Consider the following 23,885-nt stretch of genomic DNA (forward strand, 5'->3'; position numbering starts at 1 on the left):
TCTTCTTCAGCCAATCGACACGGACAGACAGACGGACAGTGAACAAGGGAAATAGAGGGACTGCTCACAGTCTACCTGTATTATAATTATAAAACATCATTTTCTTAAGGATTTATAGAAAGAGTGTTTAAATTTACAAATGATGACAAATAAACTCAAATGTCTTGTACATGCAAAACATTAGCATATTGGAAACTTATAAACTTTTATATCTCCAAGATGCATCAATCAAATCAAATAAAGATATTTTTATTACTATGCAACTATTTACTTCATGTAGAATCATGGATACTGGAAACATTGAGTTTGGGGTAAGGTACACTTTAAGCAAGTCAGTAGTCACGGGTATATAGTTACTCAAAACTGGAAAAAGTGAGAGAGGAAAGACTTACCTGGCTGTTTCTTGACTTTCTTGGGAAATTTGTGGAGGATCTGGGTCCATATTGACAAAGCTGCTAGAATGCTTACTCCTGTAATTACACTGACAATCAACTTCTCTTTCTTTTGGACCACCTCCCAGCCTGTAGAAAGTCTTTTTGACATTGTGAAGTCTTGATAATGATTTATCTGTATGTTGTAGCCATGCCTATAAAGTATTAAGACTATTAGTGTTCTAATTACTTCGGATGTCAGGGAACTGCCAAACTGAGATAAATAACATTCCATGGTAACGCCTCCAAACGTCTATGATTGCGCATAAAAAACATTAAATATATTGTCTTCATTCCTTTTTTCACGTGTCAGTATCCTTTGATAATTTTCTTTCCCACAAATTATCAAAAATGATCAAGAAAGGATACCGTCACATGGTGAAAGGAATGCAAGACTAAAAGTTTGATGTTTTTGTGCAGAAATCATAGACGTTTTGAGGCGTAATCTTGGTGTTTTTTGATTTTTTTTTTTTTTTTTTTTTGTCTCGGTTCAGCAGTTTGTGGCATCCCTTGTACTTATTAACCTTTAGGTAATGCATTATTCTATGGCTTCTGCAAATATCAGATTTTGGGATTTTTTGTTACACCAGTAAAGTATTAACCAATTATGATAGACTATTGTAAAATTGATTGACTGCCACCCATATAGCTTAGTTGGTAGGAGCACCAATCTGATGTGCAGATGGTCATATGGTTTGAGTCCCTGACCAACACTCAGGGTTTTTTAAATAACTCAAGATGAGGTGCTGCCTTAATTGTAAGTATGCAAATGACTATACCTTCATGTGGCTGAGCTGAAGTGGCGGATCCAGTGGGGTTCCACTTCTTAAACTAATCTAAGCTCTAATCACCTAATTTACTATCTAGTAACGGAACTTAAAGGTAAATTAAACATTATAACAGCAAAAATATCTATCATTTTGTGTTCAACATTATCTTTGTGGATACTTTTAAGCAAAATTTATATAAGACATATTTCTATTACCTAAGAGATCAAACCTTCAATGGGGATTCCGTGGACCCCTTCAACCCCCCCTGGATCCGCCACTGCTTAAACAGTTAATGGCAGTCTCATCTCTAATCAACTAGAGACATTACAAGAGGACAACAAGTTATTCAGTAGAATGACTGTCAAGTGTTATTCTCTATAGACAAAGTTGATTTATTTTTTTAATGGACAGAAGTCAAGATATGAGAAATTATGCTGTATCAGGAGTTATCTGCATTGCACAAAGATGAAGGAACGTGTTTTGTATTTCATTTGGCCTAATTACATGGAAGCTAGAATAAATAGCAATTTACCAAGATTATTTTTGTAGAAGTACTAAAAGCCAAGGCATAGCATACATACACTATAACTGCAGTGAAAAAGTACTATACTAACAGGGGCAGAACCAGGAATTTGTTCAGAAAGGGGTGCAGTGCGCACATATAGTTAACCCAGGGAGGGATGCACCCCTTAGAATTAAAGGGGAAAATATTATTTTGTAGTGGTTGAATCTTTGAAGTAGGGGCACAAAGTCGAACCAGGGAGGGGTGTGTACCCCCCCCCCCCCCCCCCCCCGGATATCAATAAATAATTTTATATAAGCAACTATAATAAATTGCATTTTTTTTCAAATTCTCTTTCCTGTCAAATTAAAGATTAATTTGGATCCTTTCCACTGGCATTCTTTCGAGGGAAAACTATGTCTTGTGGAATCAATCTAGCATAATTTGGGATGATATAATTAATCTGCAATAGGACTACATGTCTGTCCAATTTGGAAATAATTGAATTCAAAAAAATCCTCTGACTGCCAAATTGGACTTGGCCAATTGGCCTCTTCCAATTTTGTCAGTCGGAATTGTTTTCATTGATTCTTAATTAGGCAAAACTATGACTTATGGAATCAGTCTAGTATAGTTTGGGATGATATAATTAATCTGCAATAGGACTACATGTCTGTCCAATTTGGAAATAATTGAATTCAAAATATTCCTCTGACTGCGAAATTGAACTCGGCCAATTGGCCTCTTCCAATTTGGTCAGTCGGAATTTTTTTCATTCACTATTTCCAAATTGGACAGCATGTAGTCCTAATAACTTTTAAATACTAACTTAATAAAAAAAACAATAGATATCTCACTATTTTGCATTTTGTCTATTTAATTTAATGGCGCAAAATAATTGTAGTGCTGTTTTGTTGATTAAAAATTTTTCTTGTTTTGAAGGCACATAAGAAATCACCTTTTTCTTGAAGGGAATTCGTTTGCATCAATCGTTTTTATGTCAACCTCATTTTATTAACTTGAATTCTCAAATAAATTAACTTACGTTTTGGATTCAAGTGGCCTTTTAAAAACAGTTTATTCAGTTTTGGAAAAAAGTGAGTTAACTAGACTATGAGACCAAAATTGGGCGATTTTTTGTTAAAATTTACTCTACTTAAAGCTTATAATGTCAGCTTGGTTACAGCAAAATGCCAACTGCTGTTGAACAGAAAAGGTTACTTTCTGTCGAATAAACGTTCAATATTCCAATACGATTAAAGGCTTGAATATTTTGCAAGAACATAAGTAAAGTTACAGCAGCAGCAGAAAATTAAGCTTACTTTAAAAGAGCAGCCAAAAATGGAAAAGTCAAGCTGTATTATAAACTTACCTTTGATGTTTTTGGAGGCTCCTCGTCCTTAATTGCATTTTCTTCCATAATAAAAATAATAAATTTGAGCTTTTCAGTTTTGGTTGCTACTTGGTTTAATTGTCGCTTCCATGGTTGGGTTTACGAAGGTTTTAAGACCAGGAAAACCGCAGTCGTTAAGATCGAAAACTTGTAAACAAATATTTTTCGACACACGAAATTTTGAATTCCGACGCCATTTTGTTTAGCAGCCTCGATTTGATGATATACACAGGAAACCCAACAGGGTTATTAGCGAGCAAAAATCGCGGCTCATAGTCACTGCCAGAAGTTCAAACTTCTGTCACTGCTTATATACAGCGAAAATCGTTTTGATCGCGACCCGCCGCGGCTCAAAACCATGATTGGTCTTTTCCGAGCCATCAATCATCTTATTATCGTTATTATCATTTCTTTTCCCTCTTCTTTCTCTCTTATATTTTGCTTTAGCTATAAATATATATATATGTATATTGCTTTGTACTTGTCTATCTTATTGTTAAATGAGTGTAAATATAACTTATTTTAACATAAAAATGTCAATAAAATACAATAAAATACAACAACAACAACAACAAAAATCAATCATGTTGGGTTTATGTTTATTAGTCTACGAACACGATGGCGCAGCGTCGACCATTAACTAATCTTTTTGCGAAAATAGGTAAAAGGCTAAAAACTAGTGTGATTTGCGTCGGTGTTTCTAATCAAACAGTAATGATAAAAGAGTAAATTTTACACCGTAAAATAATTTACAATTTTTTATCTTTTTGCGAAAATCTAAAATAACTCAAGAATGTTCCAAGCAGTTGCTATGGAAAGTAGTTTTAAAGTTAAGAGAAGGCTGATCAATAAGCTGAATCTAGGCAAAGACCAGGAAAGGTGAGAAGAAGAGAAGATGTCGACAATAATCAAACAAAATCGAAATTTGCTGGTAACATCCAAAAAATCGATTTCGCTCATATTCAATTATAAAGCTAGACATGTAGCCAAAACAAATCGTGGTGTACTTCGTTTTTCGAAATATTGCTTTATTTCCGAGAAAAAATAGAAAAACACAATTGCCAATGACCGGCTCTGAGAGAGCCAAAATACAATCCAACTTTGAGGGCCTCGACTGCCTTTGCAAAAATGTGCATGGGTTTCATTGTTCAAAAACATTTTTAACATTGTTTTGGCTTTAAATCTATGATTTATTTTATTTTCCAATATAAATTTACGTTGGCGGAAATTTTTTGTTACCAAGTTACTTTAGCACTTCATGAAATATAAAGAACTTTTAAAAAAATTAACAATGTGCTATATGAAATAAAACGTCGATAATTAGAAATTGAGAAGTTGAAAAAATGTTCTAATCGTGAGTAAAAAGATTTTTTGGGGTATTTTGTTCTGTAACGAGTAATGGAGATTTAAAATTTATGGAGAGATTTCGAAGAAAAAGCGGCCGTTCGGTACAATCAAAAGAACTTAAAGTGCCTATCACCCTTCTGACAATATTCTCAGTATTGATTCTACATGGAGTAAATGTCGAATAACTCATAGTTTGAGTGCGGCTTCTTGAAGTTTTAAAGGTTTTTCCATGCCATATGCTAATTCTGTGACGTATGAGGAGGCATTTATGGTTATGTTGTTCCTTGTAATTGGAAACATCGGCTTCTATGTGAAAACTAGCTTGCAATAATTTCTATAAGATCAATAGGGAAAACGTATTTCAAATTTAATTCTCCTGTGCCAGTAAGGTTTTGTATATTAAGAGAGAATTCTTTTCGTATTCAAGCAGTGAGCGCCAAAACGCATTTTCTTCTTCTAAAATCTTGCTATTCAGAAAGTTTAACTTGTTTGGAAGTAAAGATGACCGATGAAAGTGGAATCAAAGTGTTAACCCAAAACAAAAATTTTATTCGAAAATAAGGTTTAGGCCTTCATTTGCTTATTTCCCATATATTTTCTATTAAAAAGCCTGACAAAGCAATATTCTAACACAAATGCAACAAAACATCTTTGTACAATTGAAAATACCGGCTTCAAACAGGCATTTTATCATAGTACATTAGTTTCTAACTGTTTAAAAAAGGTTTTGAGTGTTAACCCAAAACGAAAATTGGGATCAAAACTCATACGAAAGTCTAGTTTTTGGCGCTTTTTGCCATTATTGCTCATTATTGAAAACAATTTCCTCTTAAATGAGTAGTCGCACTCAAACTATTTTTCTAAGGGTTACAGGCAACATCTTAACCGAATCAATACTGTGAATATTGTCAGAAGGATATTTCCTTAAAGAGCAAAATATTTTTAAAAAAGCAAACTGCTAGCTTGAAATACTATAAAACTACATAATTTGAAAAGATGGATTAATAAAATTAAAATTATCCACAATAAAGGATCATTTTTCCAGAATCAAGTGCTTTTACTAATAATAACAGCATTGCGTTAACCAAAGTTCGTGACCGAGCCTCATTCTAAAAGAAGTGGGTGTGGCCTTTGATGCTGCCGCGATATACGAATTTTCCCTTCATATTATCTTCTTTTTTTTTTTTAAAGCCTAATGATTGATAATGACTGTATATAAATATTCTTAATAGTCCAATAAAGCCTACACCTAAAGAAGCTAGAACGTATAAGGCTAATTTCAGTAGAATTCGTCAGTAACTGAAGGTTTTACTTGACATGTTTCGCCAGACGTGCAAAGTTGAATTGGAAATGAAGCAATAAATATACTACTGCATAAACAAAAAAGATAAATTCAGGTTAAGCGTGGGCTTCAACTAATTAATGTGTAGAGCTTCTCATGTAAACTCATGCGCAGCGCGAACTATTGTCTTGAAACAATCCTCGGAACAAACGCTTTTCCAATTTCAAAGTCACGAGATTTTTGTTTGTGCTGGTTATCCAGTTACGTGGAGCAGACGATGCGCCACTTTTCGACAAGCATGCGTGAACACTTATCCTCAGATAAATCTCACAATCATAAGCATATATGTCTGTGATGACAGTAATAATAGTAGTAATAATAATAATGATGATAATGATGAAAATTAATAACAATAATATAATATTCATTTAGGCACGATAAGTTTTACAGCGTTGCTGATGTAATGTGGTCGGGTACGTATTTGATTACAATTGTAATATCTCTATAATATGTATCCTAATATCTCTTTCCCTCTACTCTCCCCCCCCCCCCCCCCCCCCCCTCATAGTTAATTAAATGCCAAAAACGAAAAGAAAAGACAAGAAAGAAATCAGTCAAAAATAAAGTGTAAGATCCACTGAACAAACAACGCTTATTGACGTTTGGAAGTAAATTTACTGCGTCAACCCCCACCGCCAAAAATTTTTTTGTTAACTAAAACTTGCAAATTTATATATTTTTATCTAGTGTTTATGTACCTCTGATACTCAGTTCGGTATGACTTTTGCTTCAATGTTGTTACCAGCTTGATGGATGTCAGATACTGGATTGGGCTGCCTGGTTGGGGGTTCATAGAAAGTTTACACAAACAGGCCTTCCAGGTAAATATGGGAAAGCCAATTTGGTTGCAAGCTGCTTAATCAAAAGCCGACGTCCATCGCCACATGATACAAAAATGAAAAAGATAATAATGAAAGATAAGGTGGTCACAAGGTGCAAGGCAGTGTCGCAAATTGAAAACCGACAAAATAAAAAAATAATAGCGATATCACAGATCATCTATTACAGAACTAAAGATGAGATCAATTCTGAACAATATTGCAGCTGGTACTTGAGATGAGTTTGTATTTGCATTGGTACTGATTGGAAGTCTATTCGTGCCTTCTTCGTTAATCCCTACCGCGGATAAAAATTGTATTGCTGATAGCGGTACACACCGTTTAACAAGTTTAATTTTTAATATTTACCAAGCTTACTCATGTGTGCTGGCCAACATTGTTTTTCAATAAGGACTGTTTTGATAACAATCACGCAACTCGAACACAGGATATTTTTAAAATATTTGAAGCAGGAGATAAATGAAAATAATGTTTTAACGTTCAGTTGTATCCTTTTCATTTGTATGTGGCGTCTATTTATGGCATGAATATATCCGATGAATCTTTCTCAGGCTTGAATGACAAAGTCATGTTGATCAAATGTATCACAAGTCACTTATACTCAGCGGCAAGCACTGTATGTACACGCGGCGCATCGTCTGGAGTAGGATAATTAACTCACATTCGATCACAATCTTGATAGCAATTCTGCCATAACAATTACAGAATTGAACGTCATAAGCATTTATCATGTATTCCAGTCTCATAAAATTGAGAAAACAGCTTTTCTATTGGATAATCCCTTAGAGCCACTTTTAACGTTTGGTAAAAGAAAATACATTTTTATTTCCGACATTGCCTTCCAAGCCCAACATCCAGTTAACCTTGTCCAGTATTTTAGCGCAAAAGAGGACGATAAAGATAATTGGGAAAAACTCTTTTTTCATACAGCAACAAGAGGAACCGATATCAATTCCTAAACTGCATCTGTGGTTATCAAGAAAGTAGTATACAGTACTGGTTACTAAGGAAGTAGCATAGTATTGGATCACTGCACATGTATATTGAAGTAAACTGACAAAGTGAACACCATGAATTATTCTGGTAACACAACATCTGCATCTCTCAGACTTTCATCGACTTCTTCGTCCATGGTATCTTCAAATGATAGTCGCTATATTCATTTCGTTTTATCCATGATCGTAATCAATGCAGTAATGGCTTTTGTGTCTGTTTTTCTTAACTTGCTGATTATCTTGACTTTTGTTAATACATCATCTCTACAACAAACACCTTCGAACGCTCTTGTCCTTGGTCTCGCAATAGTTGACTTTGCTGTTGGCTTTTTTTCACAGCCAGTCTTCTGTATTAGATTGTTTTCAGAGTTTAATTCCGATGACAGACTTTATCAAATCACAGATTTGTTGTACAGTGTGGGATTTACACTACAACTCTTTGTTTCCCTCGGCACTCTGACAGCCATCACTGCGGATCGTTTCCTAGCTGTACACATTCACTTACGTTATCAACAAGTCGTCACAACCCAACGATATGGCGTGGCACTTACGTTCATTTGGATTATTAGTTTTTTACTATCATTTACTAGGTATATGGTGGCATATATAGGGAATGAAAGTTCAAAAAATGTTGCTTTATTATTATATATTATTGTAATAGTGGGAATAGTATTGATGAACTTTTATTTCGTCTTCAAAATCTCTCGAGTCATTCGACGACACTCAGTGCAGATCCACGCCCAACAGCAATCAGTACAACCGTCTATAGACATGCCTAGATACAAGAAATCCGTCAACACCATGTATATTTTAATAGGAGGATTTGTATGGAGTTATGTGTTCTTGATTGGAGTTCTTGTCGTATATGCGGTTATTCAGAAACGTAGCAAAGAAATCAACTGTCTGTTTTTAGTTACCGAAACTGTCATGATGTTCAATGGTGTGTTGAACCCCCTGATATACTGTGCTCGAGTTCAAGAAATACGAAAAGCAGCTGTACTATTAATACGCAAAGTAGTCTTTTGTCAAACTATTGAATAGTGGCGTACTTCTAGAAAATAATGTTCTCCAGGTGCAGTTTGAAAAGTGCTGGTTTGAGACTCCCGAACTAAACAATCTAGTCTTCAGGAAAATTTGCATTTGCATTCTTTCGAGGGAAAACTTTGACGTATGGAATCAGACTAGTTTTGTTTGAGCTGATATAATTAATCTTCAATAGGACTACATGGCTGTCCAATTTGGAAATAATTCTATTCAATAAAGTCCTTTGTCTGCCAAATTAAACTTGGCCTATCGGCTTATTCCAATTTTGTCAATCCTCAGAGTTTTTTCATCCAATCATTTCCCAGTTGGACAGCATGTGGTGCTATTACCTATACTAATTACGTTCACATGTTTACGATTTCATTTCCAATCTAATACTTTTTTATGCCTCCTGTCAACAGGTAAACAATAGCGATTTTTTTTTTTTTTTTTTCTTTTTTTCGGAATTGAATACTTTTAAAAACGCTATTTAATTACGCGCTTTCATTTGCGTTCGTAAGCACTGTTCATGTCTGTGTATCGCATGTTCAGTTCAGGTTTTCTAGCATTTTAACACTGGCTTATTAGCATTTAGTGTAGACGGATAAAACAGCTGTTTGTAAACGATGTCGTTCTAGGCTAATTATAAACGGACATGATAAGTATTTTTTTCCGCGTCAGTGAGCCATTGCTTTTTTGGCTTTGGGGCTGTGAATTGTGTTGATTTTTGCCTTTTTCCTTTCAAAAACGTCAAAATATATCGAGACGTCGTTGAGGGGGTTAAAGCAGATTGCACGTTTTATGGGAGACGCAGTATGAAGCAGTGAATAGAATAGAAAAATGCGTTTTCCCGTTTTCCATGGATAGTGGCAGAATTGAAGATTTTTTTATTTTACTCAAGATCTGTGGTGGGTGGACGCAATTGATAAGGCAGCCGGTAGATCGAATTAGAATTTAGAAGTTGATTTTTATGAAGGGAGGAAAAACAGGAGAACCCGCTCAAAGCACAGGAGAGAACCAACAAACAACTCTACTCACATAGCACATCGAGACCGGCAGAGCTCGAAACCGGGTCGCATTGGTAAGAGGAGGCGCATTAGCAGCGCACGCCACCCATGCTTTCCAGTGATATGATGAGGATAGGATAAGATATGATGTATGGAAAAAAAGGAATTGCGAAAAAAAGTTTTTTAAATTATTTTTTATTTTATTTTTGTTTTAATATTATCTGCTACATTTTTCCTCTCGCAATTGTATGTAACTGAACCCGTATGAAACAGATGTTAAGAAGTAAACTGCGCTGCTTCGAATAGAACAAAAAAAGTTCTTAGTTATGTAGAACTTCTTAGTTAATATATATTTTGGCACTGCCAAAAAGCGGAGATCCCGAAATGCAAGTCACAGGGAGAACAATTTGAATGAAACTTGAAAGGTAAAAATAAGATCGGGGAAAAAATCTTCTATTATTTTTTATTAGAGATGAAGGTAATGTCTCCCATAATAAAAACCATGCAGTGAAATCGAATTGTGTATGAGAATTGTGTATATGGAATTGTGTATACAACTCACCACCAGCCCTCTCCCCTAAACGTTTTTCCATGACCGACATTTTTAAGCTTTGAATTCCTGGTTAATGTTACTTAAAATACGAAAGATAACTACAGATAATCCAATACAATATCAGGTTTAGTGAAATTTAAATTGAATATCATTCATTGAAATCGAAATTTTGAAGATTTCCGAATTTTTTAGGACAAATCAAGACTATGAAACAGACTTGAAAACTGGTTAAAAAAAGGTGAGCAAAAAATAAGCTTACTTACGTCTTTTACATAACGATGTTTGGTTTTCCATAGGAATTCACTTTTATGTATCTATATGAACCGTTTTTTTACCGCAATGAAACTAAAAATAATAAATTCTTTGGTAGCATCGAAGAAAAAATTGGCTGGAGATCATAAACTAACTAAACTTGTGATGAAGGCACTGAACCTGAAAACCAAATGTGTCGTCAGTTAAAAAATTGTTTTCTTATCCTAATTCTTCATTTAAATACTTTTATTTCTTTCATATAAGCCTTAACTACTTTTCATAAAGCTTGAAAACTTATGCTTACTAGATTTTGAGATTCGATTTTACCAGTTTTCATCTGTTTTCATGTGTGAGAAAGATACGGAAACCACGAACGACAAAAGTTTTCAAAAAACAAAGTTTACGTCAGTCAGTTAAACTTGACAAGAAAGACTGAGACAAAATAGAATATAATGCAAAATGCAATGCAAAATACAAAATAACAATTTTCTTTGTCAGTAAATTGGTATTTGCAAATGTTTTAGAACATCTTTTAGCTTTTTAAAATGAAAGACAAGGTCTTTATACAATAACATATCTATCTCTCAACAACACAAATTTAAGCTCATTTGTATATAGTCATACTAGCTCGAAAAGCTCAATAAACAGCTTAATTGAATATTTGGTGTAATTTTATTTTTCATTCAATATTTAAATGAATTATCTGTACAAAGATATAAAATCATTGAATGAAAGTCTTCCGTTTATTTTGCCGATGGGACACCGCGATAGGAGAAGAATGAAGCTGTTTTTTTTCTTGAACTAAAAACATATACGATATAGTTGATTGACAACAACTGAATTCTTGGAGATTTATAGCGCTAAATAAAGGACGAATATTTGTTGCGGCTCTCCTTTTTTATTTCTTTCAACATTAAAATAAGTTAAGCTTATCTATAGAAATATTAAAAGTTTCGAGAGAGAGTGTTTGATTTGTCGATTCGTGGAAAAAAACCTCTTGCCATAGAAATTAAAAATACACGATGTTTGCTAAAAACACACCTAAATTCTTGAGGAATACTTCTTGATCCATTTTTGACTGCATAAAAAGTTTTTTGTATCTGTTGTTGGTCTATAATTTGGCTTTGAAATCAAGCGGGATCTCTGTGTTGTGTACACGGACGGACGGACGGACAGACGAACGGAGGTGACGCCAGCCAAGCCATGAAAAATTAACTCGATGGGTTACCCGAGAATGATCACTATCAGTTTATTTATCTGGGGGAACTTGGACAAAACATTACTAATACTTTACAATTTGATTTGGCCCTTACGGCAGAAACAGACAGACTCGAGTCAACAGGTATAGCATTTTTATTTCCACTGAAAAACCATTATTAAGTATCCAACCTATAAAAATATTCTCTTTTAGGGAATCATCCATGGTTAAAAAAGAAAGAAAAAAAAACTTCATTTCATTTTTAACTCGTGGATACATGAAACGTAGAAACGACTTATTGTGTGGGGTCTGAATGTGCAAATGTGGGATATTTCTAGCACTGTGGACCCACTTTGCACATGCGCAAACTCCCACTTTGCGCATACGCAAACTCGTTTTAACTTCGGATCATTTGTATCAAAAGAGTCAAGGAAAGATGCAAGTTGAAGTAAAAAAATACGATTAACGCCTAAACTAAAATTTCAATGAGTTAAACCTTTTTTTGCTGATGTGTTAAAGTAAACAGAAACGCTTACGTACTTTAGTCAACATATTTAAATTTTTTCAGAAGACTCGTAGGTAGAGCCGGATGTATCAAAAAAAGAACTTTTCATTAAGATTTCGAAACGAGAGTCATGGAGTCTTGAAGAATGTTAGGCTAGTTTTGTCATCCAAATAAGCTGTTCTGAATAAAAAGTAGATTGATCGTTGGACATCACAAACAGCCGAAGCAATGTTCTGGTATGTTTAGGCGCTCGCGACCACTAACGAGAATTCGCTCCAATAAATAATCAGTAATTTACGGACTTAAATGAAGTCAAATAAAATTGTATTTCTAAACGATTTTCTATAAAGCATTCACTTAGTTCACAGTCTAAATAAAGAGCTTCATATGAAAATTTCAGGCAACAATTCGATTGTAAGCGCCGTGACCAATGAAGTGCAAGATAAGTAGTAACGCATAACGCAACGTTTTTCGTTAGCCAAAAAGGATTGATTCCTAAAATAAAGCACTCGGCCCGCCGTTTGAATTAATAACAACAATAACAAAACAATAACAAAATTCAGAATTTGTTTTTCAGAAGACTTAGCAAATAGAAGTCCGTCGAAGTCGAAGTCGTCTTTCGTAAGTGAAGTAACTTTAGACAATCAATTCATCACAGAATTCGCTTCCAAACTCAACAAAACAACAAAGAGCTAAACAGAGTAGGTGTTAAAAGGAAAATAAAAGGACAACTAATCATCTTACCAGCTAAATTGAGTATTTAAAATATGAAAAGGACACAGGGAGCCCAATTTCTGGAAAGTGCAACTAGTATCCACGGGTTCGCCAAAGGGCGGTATGATTATACATATCATTATCTTAAACAAAACATATTGTTACTATGGCAACGACCTGGGTTACCGTGGTAACACAAACATAACAATTTCTGGTCACGTGTGCCAGTCCTGGTCATCTTAGTGTCCTCACCGTCACGATCATCCTTTGTCTGAGTATCCAGAGCTGGTCAATGCGTCGACTGGTGTCGTAACCCTGCTACACCACTAATAGTAGTATAAGATGGGAGTACTGTAATGTAGAGAAATGTCATCCTCCAGGTAATCAACACTTCTAATAGTAGTATAAGATGGGAGTACTGTGATGTAGAGAAATGCCCTCCTCAGGTAATCAACACCACTAATAGTAGTATAAGATGGAAGTAATGTGATGTAGAGAAATGTTTTGTTTTTTTCAGTTCCTTATCTAGCGCTTGTTATCACACAAACTTAATCATCTGGCCCAAGTAAAATATTAATAAAGTGGAAGCCAGTGCCTTTGCCATTTATTCACGGTCAAGACCGGGGATTCAAAGACAGAATCAATAGATTCAATAAAGGGCTCCTTATAGCTGAAAATCGTATAAAAATAACGGAATTTAATTTCGGAAATCTACAAGCATTAACAAACTATAGTATATCAGTATCTCAGTGCCTCCAATGAGCATGGCGATGGTCTAGCAAGTCATGTCTTTGTCAAGACATTGCCAAAAGGTATGAGTTTCCGATGTCAACAGATTGTAATTTTTATACCCGATATCCTTTACGAAGACTCTTTTTAATTCTGACAATAGACCTAATCGGCTAACGTGTTGCTATGTACGTTACCACCCAATTCAAACCTTCTGGGAATAGAAGCGTTTGTCGCTACGAATTCAACTGTGAAAATAAAATATAACGAACAGTGAAACTTAGTCGCATGTGGTTTGAATTGGGTGGAAACGTACATAGCAACGCGTTAGCTGATTAGCTCTATGCAAAACTTTTTTTTTTCCTTCAGACTACGTGGCAGTCAAGCACACGTCGAAGCCTTATAAACCAGCAAGAATAACAAACACTGAAATGAAGAAGAAAGTACACTTTACTGTTAATACAAATGTTAGAGTGTGAGTAAGATAGGAAAAACATGCAGTCATCCTAAACTTTTCACACAATTCCTACAACTTGAAACGTCAATGAAAAAACGCAAACTGTCTAGCGTCATGGTGTCTCTTATGAATCGGAAAAAAGCTTCTGCAACGAGCAACTCTATGTTTGACTTCAACGGTTACTTAATCCATTGATTTCCTTTTTTTTTTTCTTTTTTTAATTAATTATTTTTTTATTTTTATTTTTTATTTTTTAGAAAATATTTAATTTTGTATATTATGGATTTCACTTCATTTGGTGTCCACAGTAAATAATTGTTTTAGCACATACCAACTTGTGTACAGAGTAACTTATTTTTATATAAGATAATTCAATAAAAACAAACAAACAGAAGCTTGCAGTTTGCGTGACAAATTAATCCATTGATTTCAATAAATCATAAATTGTTCATATTTCTACAACATGAAAATATGTAATTATGCGACTAACACTCTTTTCCATTTCTATTACTTTTTTACAGATCTTACAACTACTTAGAAACGAACATCCGACGGGTGGCAACAAAATCCATCATGATCAAATGAAAGTGATATTGAGGTACGCCATCATGTCTATTAGTTAGACTACTATTACTACTACTACCCTAGTTTCCTTCTTCACGTACATAGGAAAAAATACCCGATATTTGAACGCCAAAGTAGTTGTATTTTTGAGGTCCTCAATAGCTTCTCTCGTTAGATCAACGAAAATCACAACTGTTTCCTTGTCAATTATATCTCGAGCAGTTTTGAGTCGTGTGTTTGCAACACAAGGTTTCGAATATAGTGACTACTATGGAAGTCTCTATCACCGGCAACATTTCATAATATATTCGGATTCTTCTTATATAGTAATGGCAGCAAACACATGGAGTTTATCATCACCGCTGAGCTAAAGCTATGGCCATCTTGGCCTGCTATTCAAGACATCACTGGGCGTATTCAGAGAGGGCTTGAAAACAAAAGGAAAGCCGTTGATGTGTTTGAACCAAGGTCACTTCTTGTACAAGGTACTGTTGATATTTACAATACATGTCTTCCAATTGTTTTGAGCTATTCGTAAATCGATTTTCCTCTGTCTGTCTCTCTTTTAAGCTTCTCCTCCTCCGGCAGCAAATTTGAGTGTAGATGACATGACAAATACATCAGCGACACTTGAATGGTCAGCACCCTTGGCCATGCACCGTATAAAATCACGAAGTTCTTTGTACAATACAAAAAAGAAGGCACAGAATTGGATTACTACCATGGTGTTACTGTAAGCTCATCAAAGACCAAAGTCACTGTTAATAGTCTAAATGCGGGTATAAAATATCTTATGCGGGTGGTGTCTGTAAATGCTTATGGATTCCAGGCAAGTGAGCCACTGGAATTGGAGACGCAGCAAAAACGTTAGTGCAATTAATGCATGCTCATGTAAATGCCAGCATTAATATTTAGCTTAGAATTTATGATTCGTAAATTGATGCATGTTTGCAGTATAAGAATTTTGTACGAAATTTGAGTTATATTTTCTGATAAGAGTGGTTGCAAAAATGGACAAAGTACCATACGAATAAATGCATTTAGTTGATCCCTGAAGATCCACTGTGCTATGATCATGGTCAGTCGATCATGGATCAAGTTTTATATTTCTTTTATAAAATACAAGGGCGCGTGCGTGCTGTGTGCTCTCATAAAGCACGCGCTCCCAACCAATACGAGAATGCGAGATTTATAACAGTTATTTTGTAAAATATTTTTCTTATTCTAATTCTTCATTAAAATATTTTCATTCCTTTCATAAAAGACAACTATTTTTCGAGAAGCTTTAAAACTTACATTTACTAGATTTTGATTTGAAATTCAAATTTACCAGTTTTCATTTGTTTTCATGTGTGAGAAATTAGATTCGTGAATCACGAAAGACAAAAGTTTTCGGGGAAAAAAGCTTATACCTTCAGTTAAACTTGACAAGAACAACTGAGACAAAATGAAAATTAGTGCAAAATACAATGCAAAATACGAAATTTTTTTGTTAGTAAATTGGCATTTGTAATTGTTTTTGAACATGTTTTAGCGTTGAAAGTTAAAGACAAGGTTTTTATACAATAAGCTTAGTTAACATAATCTACAGCCAAGCAAAGACGTCAGGCAAGCCATGAAAAATCAACTCGATGGGTTACCAATTTTTCTTAAGTATGGTGCTCCACTCGCGCGGGCCATCGCCCTGCGCGAGAGCTCCGCTATTAAACATCAAATTACAGCTAGAACGCAATCTAAAGAACTAATCACAAAAGCAATAGTCAAAATGTTTAGTTATTATGGACGAAAAGCGATAATATTCAAGAGACATAAAAGGTTGTAAGCCATCAATGAAAATAATATAGCAGTGCAGCTGCTGGTGGGATTATGTGAAAATATCAGTCTCCACGCCCTATTTTACAATAGCAAATTTCTCGCGCGCTGATTGGTTATTCTTTATCATCAACAAAAGGACAGACAGATAAAGTATACCACTGTTTATATTACTTCAAAGTCTTCGTAATATTAAACTATGAGCGAATTCGATTTTTCGACCGTTTCCGGCGTATGTTCGATTTTTGCTGACATCCTCTCTTAACCTATTCGCAGATTCACAGTTTCTTCGATTTGGAACAGATGGTTTTGTAAAGAAACTAGAATGAATTGAAGAAACAAATTTAATTTTTAATTTATTTTAAGCTAAATGAAATGAAAACGTCATAATCAAGGACATCTTTTTATCTTGACAAAAGCTTTAATTCTTAAACTTACACTTGCAGGGATAAAAAACTACAAAGGTTGAATAACACGAATATAATCAAGGACACCTGTTTATTTCGAACAAGCGCTTTAATTCTTAAGCTTACACTTGCAAGGATAAAAAAAACTACAAAGATTGAATAACACGAATATAATCAAGGACACCTGTTTATTTCGAACAAGCGCTTTTTAAAGAATTAAAATTCTTAAGCTTACACTTGCAGGGATAAAAAACTACAAAGATTTAATAACACGAATATAATCAAGGACACCTGTTTATTTCGAGCAAACGCTTTAATTCTTAAGCTTACACTTGCAGGGATAAAAAAACTACAAAGATTGAATAACACGACCTTGTCGGAGCAAATGTCAATCATGAATTCTTCTACTTTGCCGTCAACGACAACGAGTTCAATTGTTTTTCATCCAAACTACAAGATGCTTACTTTGTGGCTTATCATCATCAATGCTGTGCTTGCTTTCGGGGCTGTTTCTCTGAACTTGTTGATTATTTTGACTTTTATAAAGACCTCATCTTTACGAGAAAAACCTTCGAACGTTCTTGTTCTTGGTCTGGCCATCGCTGACTTATGTGTTGGTATCATTGCACAGCCTCTTTCTTGCATTTACGATATTTCTGTTTTAAAAGGTTATTTTGGGCTTCAAAACTCAATACAAATAGTATACTTTGCATTTTCGTTTTTCCTATCCATCGTGTCTTTCCTGACTTTCACAGCTATTACTGTAGATCGATTCCTGGCTATTCATCTTCATCTCAGATATCAAGCACTTGTCACATCCAAACGTTATGGTGTCACCCTTGCAGGAATATGGTTGTTAGGTTTCTCTATGTGTTGCTTACTATTCCAAATGAAAAATTCTATGGCCATTGTTATACCAATACTTTATGTCATTCTACTTGTGAATGCAATATTCATTTTTAAAATTTCTCGAGTCATCCGGCGACACTCTGTGCAGATCCAAGCCCAACAACAATCAGTACAACAAGTACAGTCTATAAACATGCCCAGATACAAGAAATCCGTCAATACCATGTACTATGTGGCCGGTGCGTTTGTATTGTGTTATTTTCCGTTTTTAGCAATGATTTTGATTGTTGGCATTCGTAAGTCAGGATCACTATCGATAATCCGTATATGGTTACCAATTTTTAACACTTTGGCCAAGGCTGTCAGTGTTATCGATCCGGTTATTTTCTGGTGGAGAATTAAAGAAATGCGCAGTGCGGTCAAAATATGTATTCGAGGAACAGGAACAAACATGCCAAACACCTCTTGATAAACCCGCGCAAGAAGAACTTCTATGTTTTAATTTGGAACTGTGGAAATGCTAAAACACAGACCTAACGTATATCCCCTCTTGAGTTCCTGGGCAAAGACCTATTCCAAGTAGATTCAGTTAGAGACCTTGGGGTGCAAACTGACAATTACTTGTCTTTTGATGATGAGAATAGCGCTTTAGTCTCATACTTTGGGAAGCTTTACAGGATACGTTATTTGTTGGACTTTTCAACTTTAACGCTAAATGTGAACGCAATTGTGTTCTCTTAGTTGAACAGAACAGCTCAGAACTTCATTTCTTGTGCAGAAATTCAAATTCTATCGAGAATAGGAAATTTGTTCATGTGTACACGTCGACGTTTAAAGTGCCCAACGCCCCTAACTCAATATTTTCAGTTTCAATTCTACATGAAATAAAAATTTGAATGTTAAAATATTGTTATATAATTTAAGTGGTGCATCCTGGAGATATCAAGGTTTATACTTTCAACATTCGATGTCTTCTTTTAACTTAAAAGTTTAGGGACTTCACTCTTCTGTACAAATGATCTTATACCTAAGTAGATTTACTTTAGATTTACGTAATAATGATAAACTTCAGGTACCTCCTAAAGGCCGTACAGCCCTTGCAAAGAACTCTTTGGATAGCGGCTACTGTGTTTTGGAACTGGATGCATCAAGCAACATTAAGTTTAAATCATCTTTAAAGAGTTTCCTGCTAGACAATTGGCTCTTACTAGTCTTTAGATCGAGTATGTACATACTCTGTATATATTATTGTATATTTTGTATATTGATCTCGTCTGGTGACCTATGGTGACAGATCTTTTTACGTTGCTGGCCCTAAACTGTGGAATGACCTCCCACTTCAAATTAGGAAAAGTTCTTCAATCCAATTATTTAAAAATGAACTGTTCAAGAACTTTGTCTCCTCTGGTTCAAAGTGAACATCAATGAACTATGACATTTCATTAATATTGTAACATACGTCTGGTATTTATTTTATTTCTTATTGTGAAGCGCCATGAATTTTTATATGTGCGCTATATAAGTTCCATTATTATTATCAGCAGTAAACACGTTTGAATGCTAATTAGGTAAGCTAGATAGGGCGTAATTTCGTAACCTACCAGCATGACAGGATTAATAATATATACAATCACTTAAAACCAATTATTAATGTTCTTAAGATGCAGTTTAAATACTTGGAATGTTTGAAATGTCCTTAAGATGTGATTAATTTGAATGTTCTTGCAATGTTCACTGTGCAGCTTAATACCGCTTTCTGCATTCTGAGTAATACATCTTTGTATCTTGCTCCAAAGATATTCTTCATCTCAGACTCCATCTCTTTAGACCATCCTCCAAGAGCGTCCAAAATGAGGTTCACTTGCAAGATCGTGTATCCTGGGTGTTGTTTTGTGAGCTCAAGTCTAAGTGCTCCATACTTCTTCGTCTTCTCTTTGTCTTTCTTTTCTCGGTTGTTAACCCACGGACAGCTCATTTCCACCATGAGTACTTTCTTGTTATTGTGGTCGATGAAACGCGCGTCCACACGGTTAGATCGTACATACATGTGGTCAGCATATACAGGTACATCCCAGTATGCTTCAGCGTCAGTTGATTTGTAGAGTGGTTTGGGTTTGACATCAGAAAACCATGGGGGTGTACTATCAGCCAGTTTGAGATCTCTTAGCATCTCAAAGAAAAACACTTTCAAAGCAGCGTTGTGTCTATCCAGGTACTTGGACTGTGCAAGAGACGGACATCCAGCCAGTACATGTGCCAGACATTATTATTATTATTATTATTATTATTATTATTATTATTATTATTATTATTATTATTATATTATAATAGTAGCCGATACGTCTCATTTCTTTTCACTCATCCAAATGTGTGAATTTTCGTCTGATAATCAGTTTAGAATATTCTATTGTAAATTATTTCTGAAAATCCCATTTGAAATAATCAATAATGTAATTTGTATTGCATAGGAAATAGCAAGAACTCGAGTACAATTCGGCGGAATTTATAGGTACAAGCTAGGTACGTTTTGAAAGTTTTCAAAATTGGACAAGCCTTTTGTCGAATCCACTTTGGCAACTTTCAAAACGTAGCGAGTATGATCAATTCCGAAATGTAAGAGAAATATCGTGCGAATTTTCCTTTATATATAATGCACTCAAACAAAATTGAGCAACTTAATTGGGGCATTACAAAGTACAATTAAAGAATTAATTATACTCCTCTTGTCGAATCAGAATCAAATCATTTTGTAGAGTGTATAACACTGAAGTATTTTCACCACCATTCCACACTCAATTAATTAATGTAATCATCGTATTTTTTTTCTTTCTCTTTGTGATTTTCCGTAAATCATAAAGTAAACTTGTTAATTCTTGTGCAAAATTAAATAGTCTAAAAAAAGTCTTAAATTAATTACTGTCCACCTTACTTGCTTTTCAAGTTTATATCAAGTACTTTTAAATTAATAAGAGAAAAATAATTATCACAGCTGGAAAGAGCATGTTAAAATTACTAAGACGATGGAGTCGGAAGAGAAAGAGTTCAAAACTCGCGAAGACGTGAATTTTGAAAAAAAAAATTGAATTTTGCAAGAAACCTTCCGCATGTAACTTTTGTTTACCATCTAATGTTTTCATACGAAAGCTCGATATTTGAAATGTTCTTATGTTGCTAAACTTCAACATCTTACTAAGTTTAACACGGATTTTCAGGCTATAGTAATTATTTTTTTCTCCTGCGAGTTTTGGAGACCTTTAATTGAATTTTAAAGCTCATTAGTTGGGAACTGAAAAACTAGAAGATCACAAAACTGCTCGTGTTAAACTCTTGAGAAATGATTACACGCCACAGATGACTCTTAAAAGTGCTATTGATCGATGTTCGGTTATTATCTAGATTTTAAGTACTACAGAAAAAATTTGATTAAAACGGCAAAAATTTTCATTAAGCAGAAAGGCTTTACTGGCATTCATCTGTAGCCATATAATTAATCTGAGTATAATTTGTAGTCGTCCTGAGATTATCTGCACCAATCACCGCCTTTGAAGAATTTCTGGTCCTAATGATATCTTAAAATTTTGTCACCTTGGGATAAACAAAGTTGAAGAACGATGAGTTTTATATTTAATTTATCTCACAGAATACCTGTTTTGTGAAAGATTATTATACCTTAATGTCTGGTCGCGAGGGAATACTGTTAGTTTTAATTTGTAGAATCGCTGGTCATACGTGCAGGGTAAAATTTTAATTTTTGGCTTAATATATTCTCAATACTCGTATTATTTAACTTTCCCAAAAGAAATGATTTAGCTTTTTTTTTTTCTTGTGATGTCATCGTTTTTTAATTTTCATATGAAATATCTCAGCAATGAAAAGATATGCCAAATGTCATATGCCATTTTTATTTATTACACATCTAGGGTCAACATCCGTATAAAGCCGTGCAAAAATCATATCAGTGAAGTGCTACGATATCACTTCACCGCAAACTCGAAACTAGTACGTACATTTTGTCATAATTTTTATCGACCCTCAATGTGTAGGGTCGTTCGCGATATTAATATGGAAACTCATATCATTCTCTTAACATGTGATAATCTCAATCTTTTTTGTGAACTAGTACTTATGGTAAGGCTCGCTGCACTGCGTGAGCATGGCTTCAATTTAATGAGGTATGACAACTTATTCCCAAAACTGTTGGAGCTCAAAATTTTGGGCTTGTGTACCTATTATAAGATCAGCTGAAATCAAAATAAAACTCTAAGTTTTACAATATATAATTTAAAAAAAAGTATTGGATTATCTATTTTCACTTTTATTTTTGAAAAAATAGTAATTTCACATATTTACAGGAGATTAAAATGTTAATGGAATGATGTTTGTCAAGAGTTGCCGAATCTATTATCCATAAGTTTTGCTTTGCTCTTTTTTTTTTTTTAAATTAACATTTCAAACTTAAATTAATAAAACTACAGGTTGGAGTGTAACACCCGTTTGAAGTTAATGTACACTTAATGAATCAGTTTCCGTTTGGAGATCGGCCAATCAATTTTTTGGAATCAACTTATTGCTTTGCCTGTGCCTTAGCAAAGTAGAACCAGTAGCTTTCAAAATCTCCTTACATGATGTTTTTATTTTAACCCGATTAGAAGACTTGCGTCGAAAATCGTTGCAGAATCGGCAATAACTACAGTTCGGTATCCTAAAGAAGCTATCCAGATACAAAATCAATCCTTTGACTAAAAGATGGTTTCAAATGATTTCCTGGAAAACAACTTGACGACGAGTTCGTCGTTACCATTGGCAGTAAACAATTCCAATTCTTCTCGAAGTTCCCTTGACAAACATTACATTAACATTTTGATTTCCTCCATTGTTATCAACGGCCTGGTTTCTACTATAGCGACGTTTCTAAACTGCTTGATCATCCTAACCTTTTTCAGGACATCTTCTCTTCGAGAAACACCCGCTAATGTTCTTATCCTTGGTCTGGCAATCGCTGACTTTGGTGTGGCCATTTTCTCGCAGCCAGCGTTTTGCATAGTACGCATTGCCAACTTGAGACAAGATTCGCTCTTATTTCGGTCTGCAGATACAGCTTTCGTAGCAAGCTTTTCTTTGTTTGGTTATGTTTCTTTAAGCACGTACACTTTAATCACAGTTGATCGATTTTTGGCTGTTCGTCTTCACTTGCGATACAACGAGCTTATCACCACTAAACGATATGGTCAAGCACTGGCGGTAATTTGGGCTGGAAGTATTTTGTTCTGTTTGGGCCGAATGCTAAATGAAACAAGACTTTTGTTGTTTTTTGACGTTATTTTTCCAGTTTCAATGTGTGCATTGAACGTCATTTCCTTCTTTAAGATATCTCAAGTCATCCGCAAGCATTCCCAACAGATCCAAGCCCAACAGCAATCATTACAACAGTCTATAGACATGCCTAGATACAAGAAATCCGTCAATACCATGTACTATGTGATTGGTGCGTTTATGGTGTGTTATGCTCCGTTTGTCGGGATGCTAGTTGCATATAATATTTCCCAAGACTGGGAGGCAAGGAAAGAGTTGTTTATAATTACAGAAACTATTTTGATGTTTAATGGAGTATTAAATCCAATCATATTCTGTATAAGAGTTGAAGAAATACGTGTCGCTATTCGTACTTTTTTGCAAAACATTTACTTGTATATGACCTGCATAATGATTAGATGTGTATAATGTTTATAAGTATGTAAACGTGAGATACTATAAAAAATGCAAATGCATATGATGAACAAAAGGCATATGTGCATGATTAAGAAATTGAGAAATATAGTTATTATATTCCCCTAATGTGCTGCATACGGTAAAAATTAATATTCATGAAAATGTTTTGGCATTCCGATTTCTTAAACTCAAATTTAATGATGATTTGTATCTGAAAAAAAAAGGTGCCCCGTGGTGGTTTTCAAGATATTCGCGATTAAACATAAACGTATCCGCAACAACTTTTGAAGGAGAAAAAAAAAAGAGGGACAAAATACGTCCCACGAAAAAAATTCAAAACGGGGCTGTGACAGGGCTGCCATGGTTACCGCGATTAATATGTGCCAAGCCACTCTCATCCCACCGAACTAGCACCTAACGCCAAGCTCATCTACTAGTGATGAGCTTACTTTATGGAAACCATAAATTATGCATAATGTTAAGCATA

At 34.6% G+C, this 23,885-nt stretch overlaps 5 protein-coding genes across 5 annotated transcripts in view; 3 read left to right on the top strand and 2 right to left on the bottom strand.

The window, feature by feature from the left end:
* The window catches only part of LOC148904698 (uncharacterized), a 33,235-nt gene extending 29,938 nt beyond the window's left edge, over nt 1–3,297 (bottom strand). Inside the window, exons 1-2 of the mRNA XM_089024902.1 lie at nt 3,076–3,297; nt 393–586 (exon numbers count right to left, since the gene is read on the bottom strand). Coding sequence (XP_088881028.1) covers nt 393–586; nt 3,076–3,123 — 242 coding nt within the window. The 5' untranslated portion in view covers nt 3,124–3,297. The remainder of the gene's footprint in view (nt 1–392; nt 587–3,075) is intronic.
* An 11,307-nt stretch (nt 3,298–14,604) lies between these two features.
* LOC148904700 (uncharacterized) lies at nt 14,605–15,517 on the top strand. Its single transcript, XM_089024906.1, has 3 exons — nt 14,605–14,655; nt 14,949–15,106; nt 15,192–15,517. The coding sequence occupies exons 1-3, from the start codon at nt 14,639–14,641 to the stop codon at nt 15,356–15,358; spliced, it is 342 nt and encodes a 113-aa protein (XP_088881032.1). The 5' UTR covers nt 14,605–14,638; the 3' UTR covers nt 15,359–15,517.
* A 1,717-nt stretch (nt 15,518–17,234) lies between these two features.
* Nucleotides 17,235–18,158, top strand: LOC148904701 (melanocortin receptor 5-like). The gene has a single exon (XM_089024481.1). The coding sequence runs from the start codon at nt 17,235–17,237 to the stop codon at nt 18,156–18,158; it is 924 nt and encodes a 307-aa protein (XP_088880607.1).
* A 1,070-nt stretch (nt 18,159–19,228) lies between these two features.
* Nucleotides 19,229–19,960, bottom strand: LOC148904702 (uncharacterized). The gene has a single exon (XM_089024905.1). The coding sequence runs from the start codon at nt 19,857–19,859 to the stop codon at nt 19,386–19,388; it is 474 nt and encodes a 157-aa protein (XP_088881031.1). The 5' UTR covers nt 19,860–19,960; the 3' UTR covers nt 19,229–19,385.
* A 2,378-nt stretch (nt 19,961–22,338) lies between these two features.
* Nucleotides 22,339–23,410, top strand: LOC148904703 (adrenocorticotropic hormone receptor-like). The gene has a single exon (XM_089024482.1). The coding sequence runs from the start codon at nt 22,436–22,438 to the stop codon at nt 23,408–23,410; it is 975 nt and encodes a 324-aa protein (XP_088880608.1). The 5' UTR covers nt 22,339–22,435.
* The last annotated feature ends 475 nt before the right edge of the window (nt 23,411–23,885 follow it).

Source organism: Actinia tenebrosa, unplaced genomic scaffold (assembly GCF_029948245.1).
Source record: "Actinia tenebrosa isolate PJP-AT-01 unplaced genomic scaffold, QUT_ActTen_1.0 PGA_scaffold9__36_contigs__length_13948895, whole genome shotgun sequence".
NCBI lineage: Eukaryota > Metazoa > Cnidaria > Anthozoa > Actiniaria > Actiniidae > Actinia > Actinia tenebrosa.

Bases quoted from the DNA above. Each gene is read 5' to 3' on its own strand.
- LOC148904700 (XM_089024906.1), top strand. The intron at 15,107-15,191 runs GTACTGTTGATA...CTCTCTTTTAAG, and splicing joins AAGGTCACTTCTTGTACAAG to CTTCTCCTCCTCCGGCAGCA.
- LOC148904701 (XM_089024481.1), top strand. From the start codon at position 17,235: ATGAATTCTTCTACTTTGCCGTCAACGACAACGAGTTCAATTGTTTTT.
- LOC148904702 (XM_089024905.1), bottom strand. From the start codon at position 19,859: ATGCTAAGAGATCTCAAACTGGCTGATAGTACACCCCCATGGTTTTCT.
- LOC148904703 (XM_089024482.1), top strand. From the start codon at position 22,436: ATGGTTTCAAATGATTTCCTGGAAAACAACTTGACGACGAGTTCGTCG.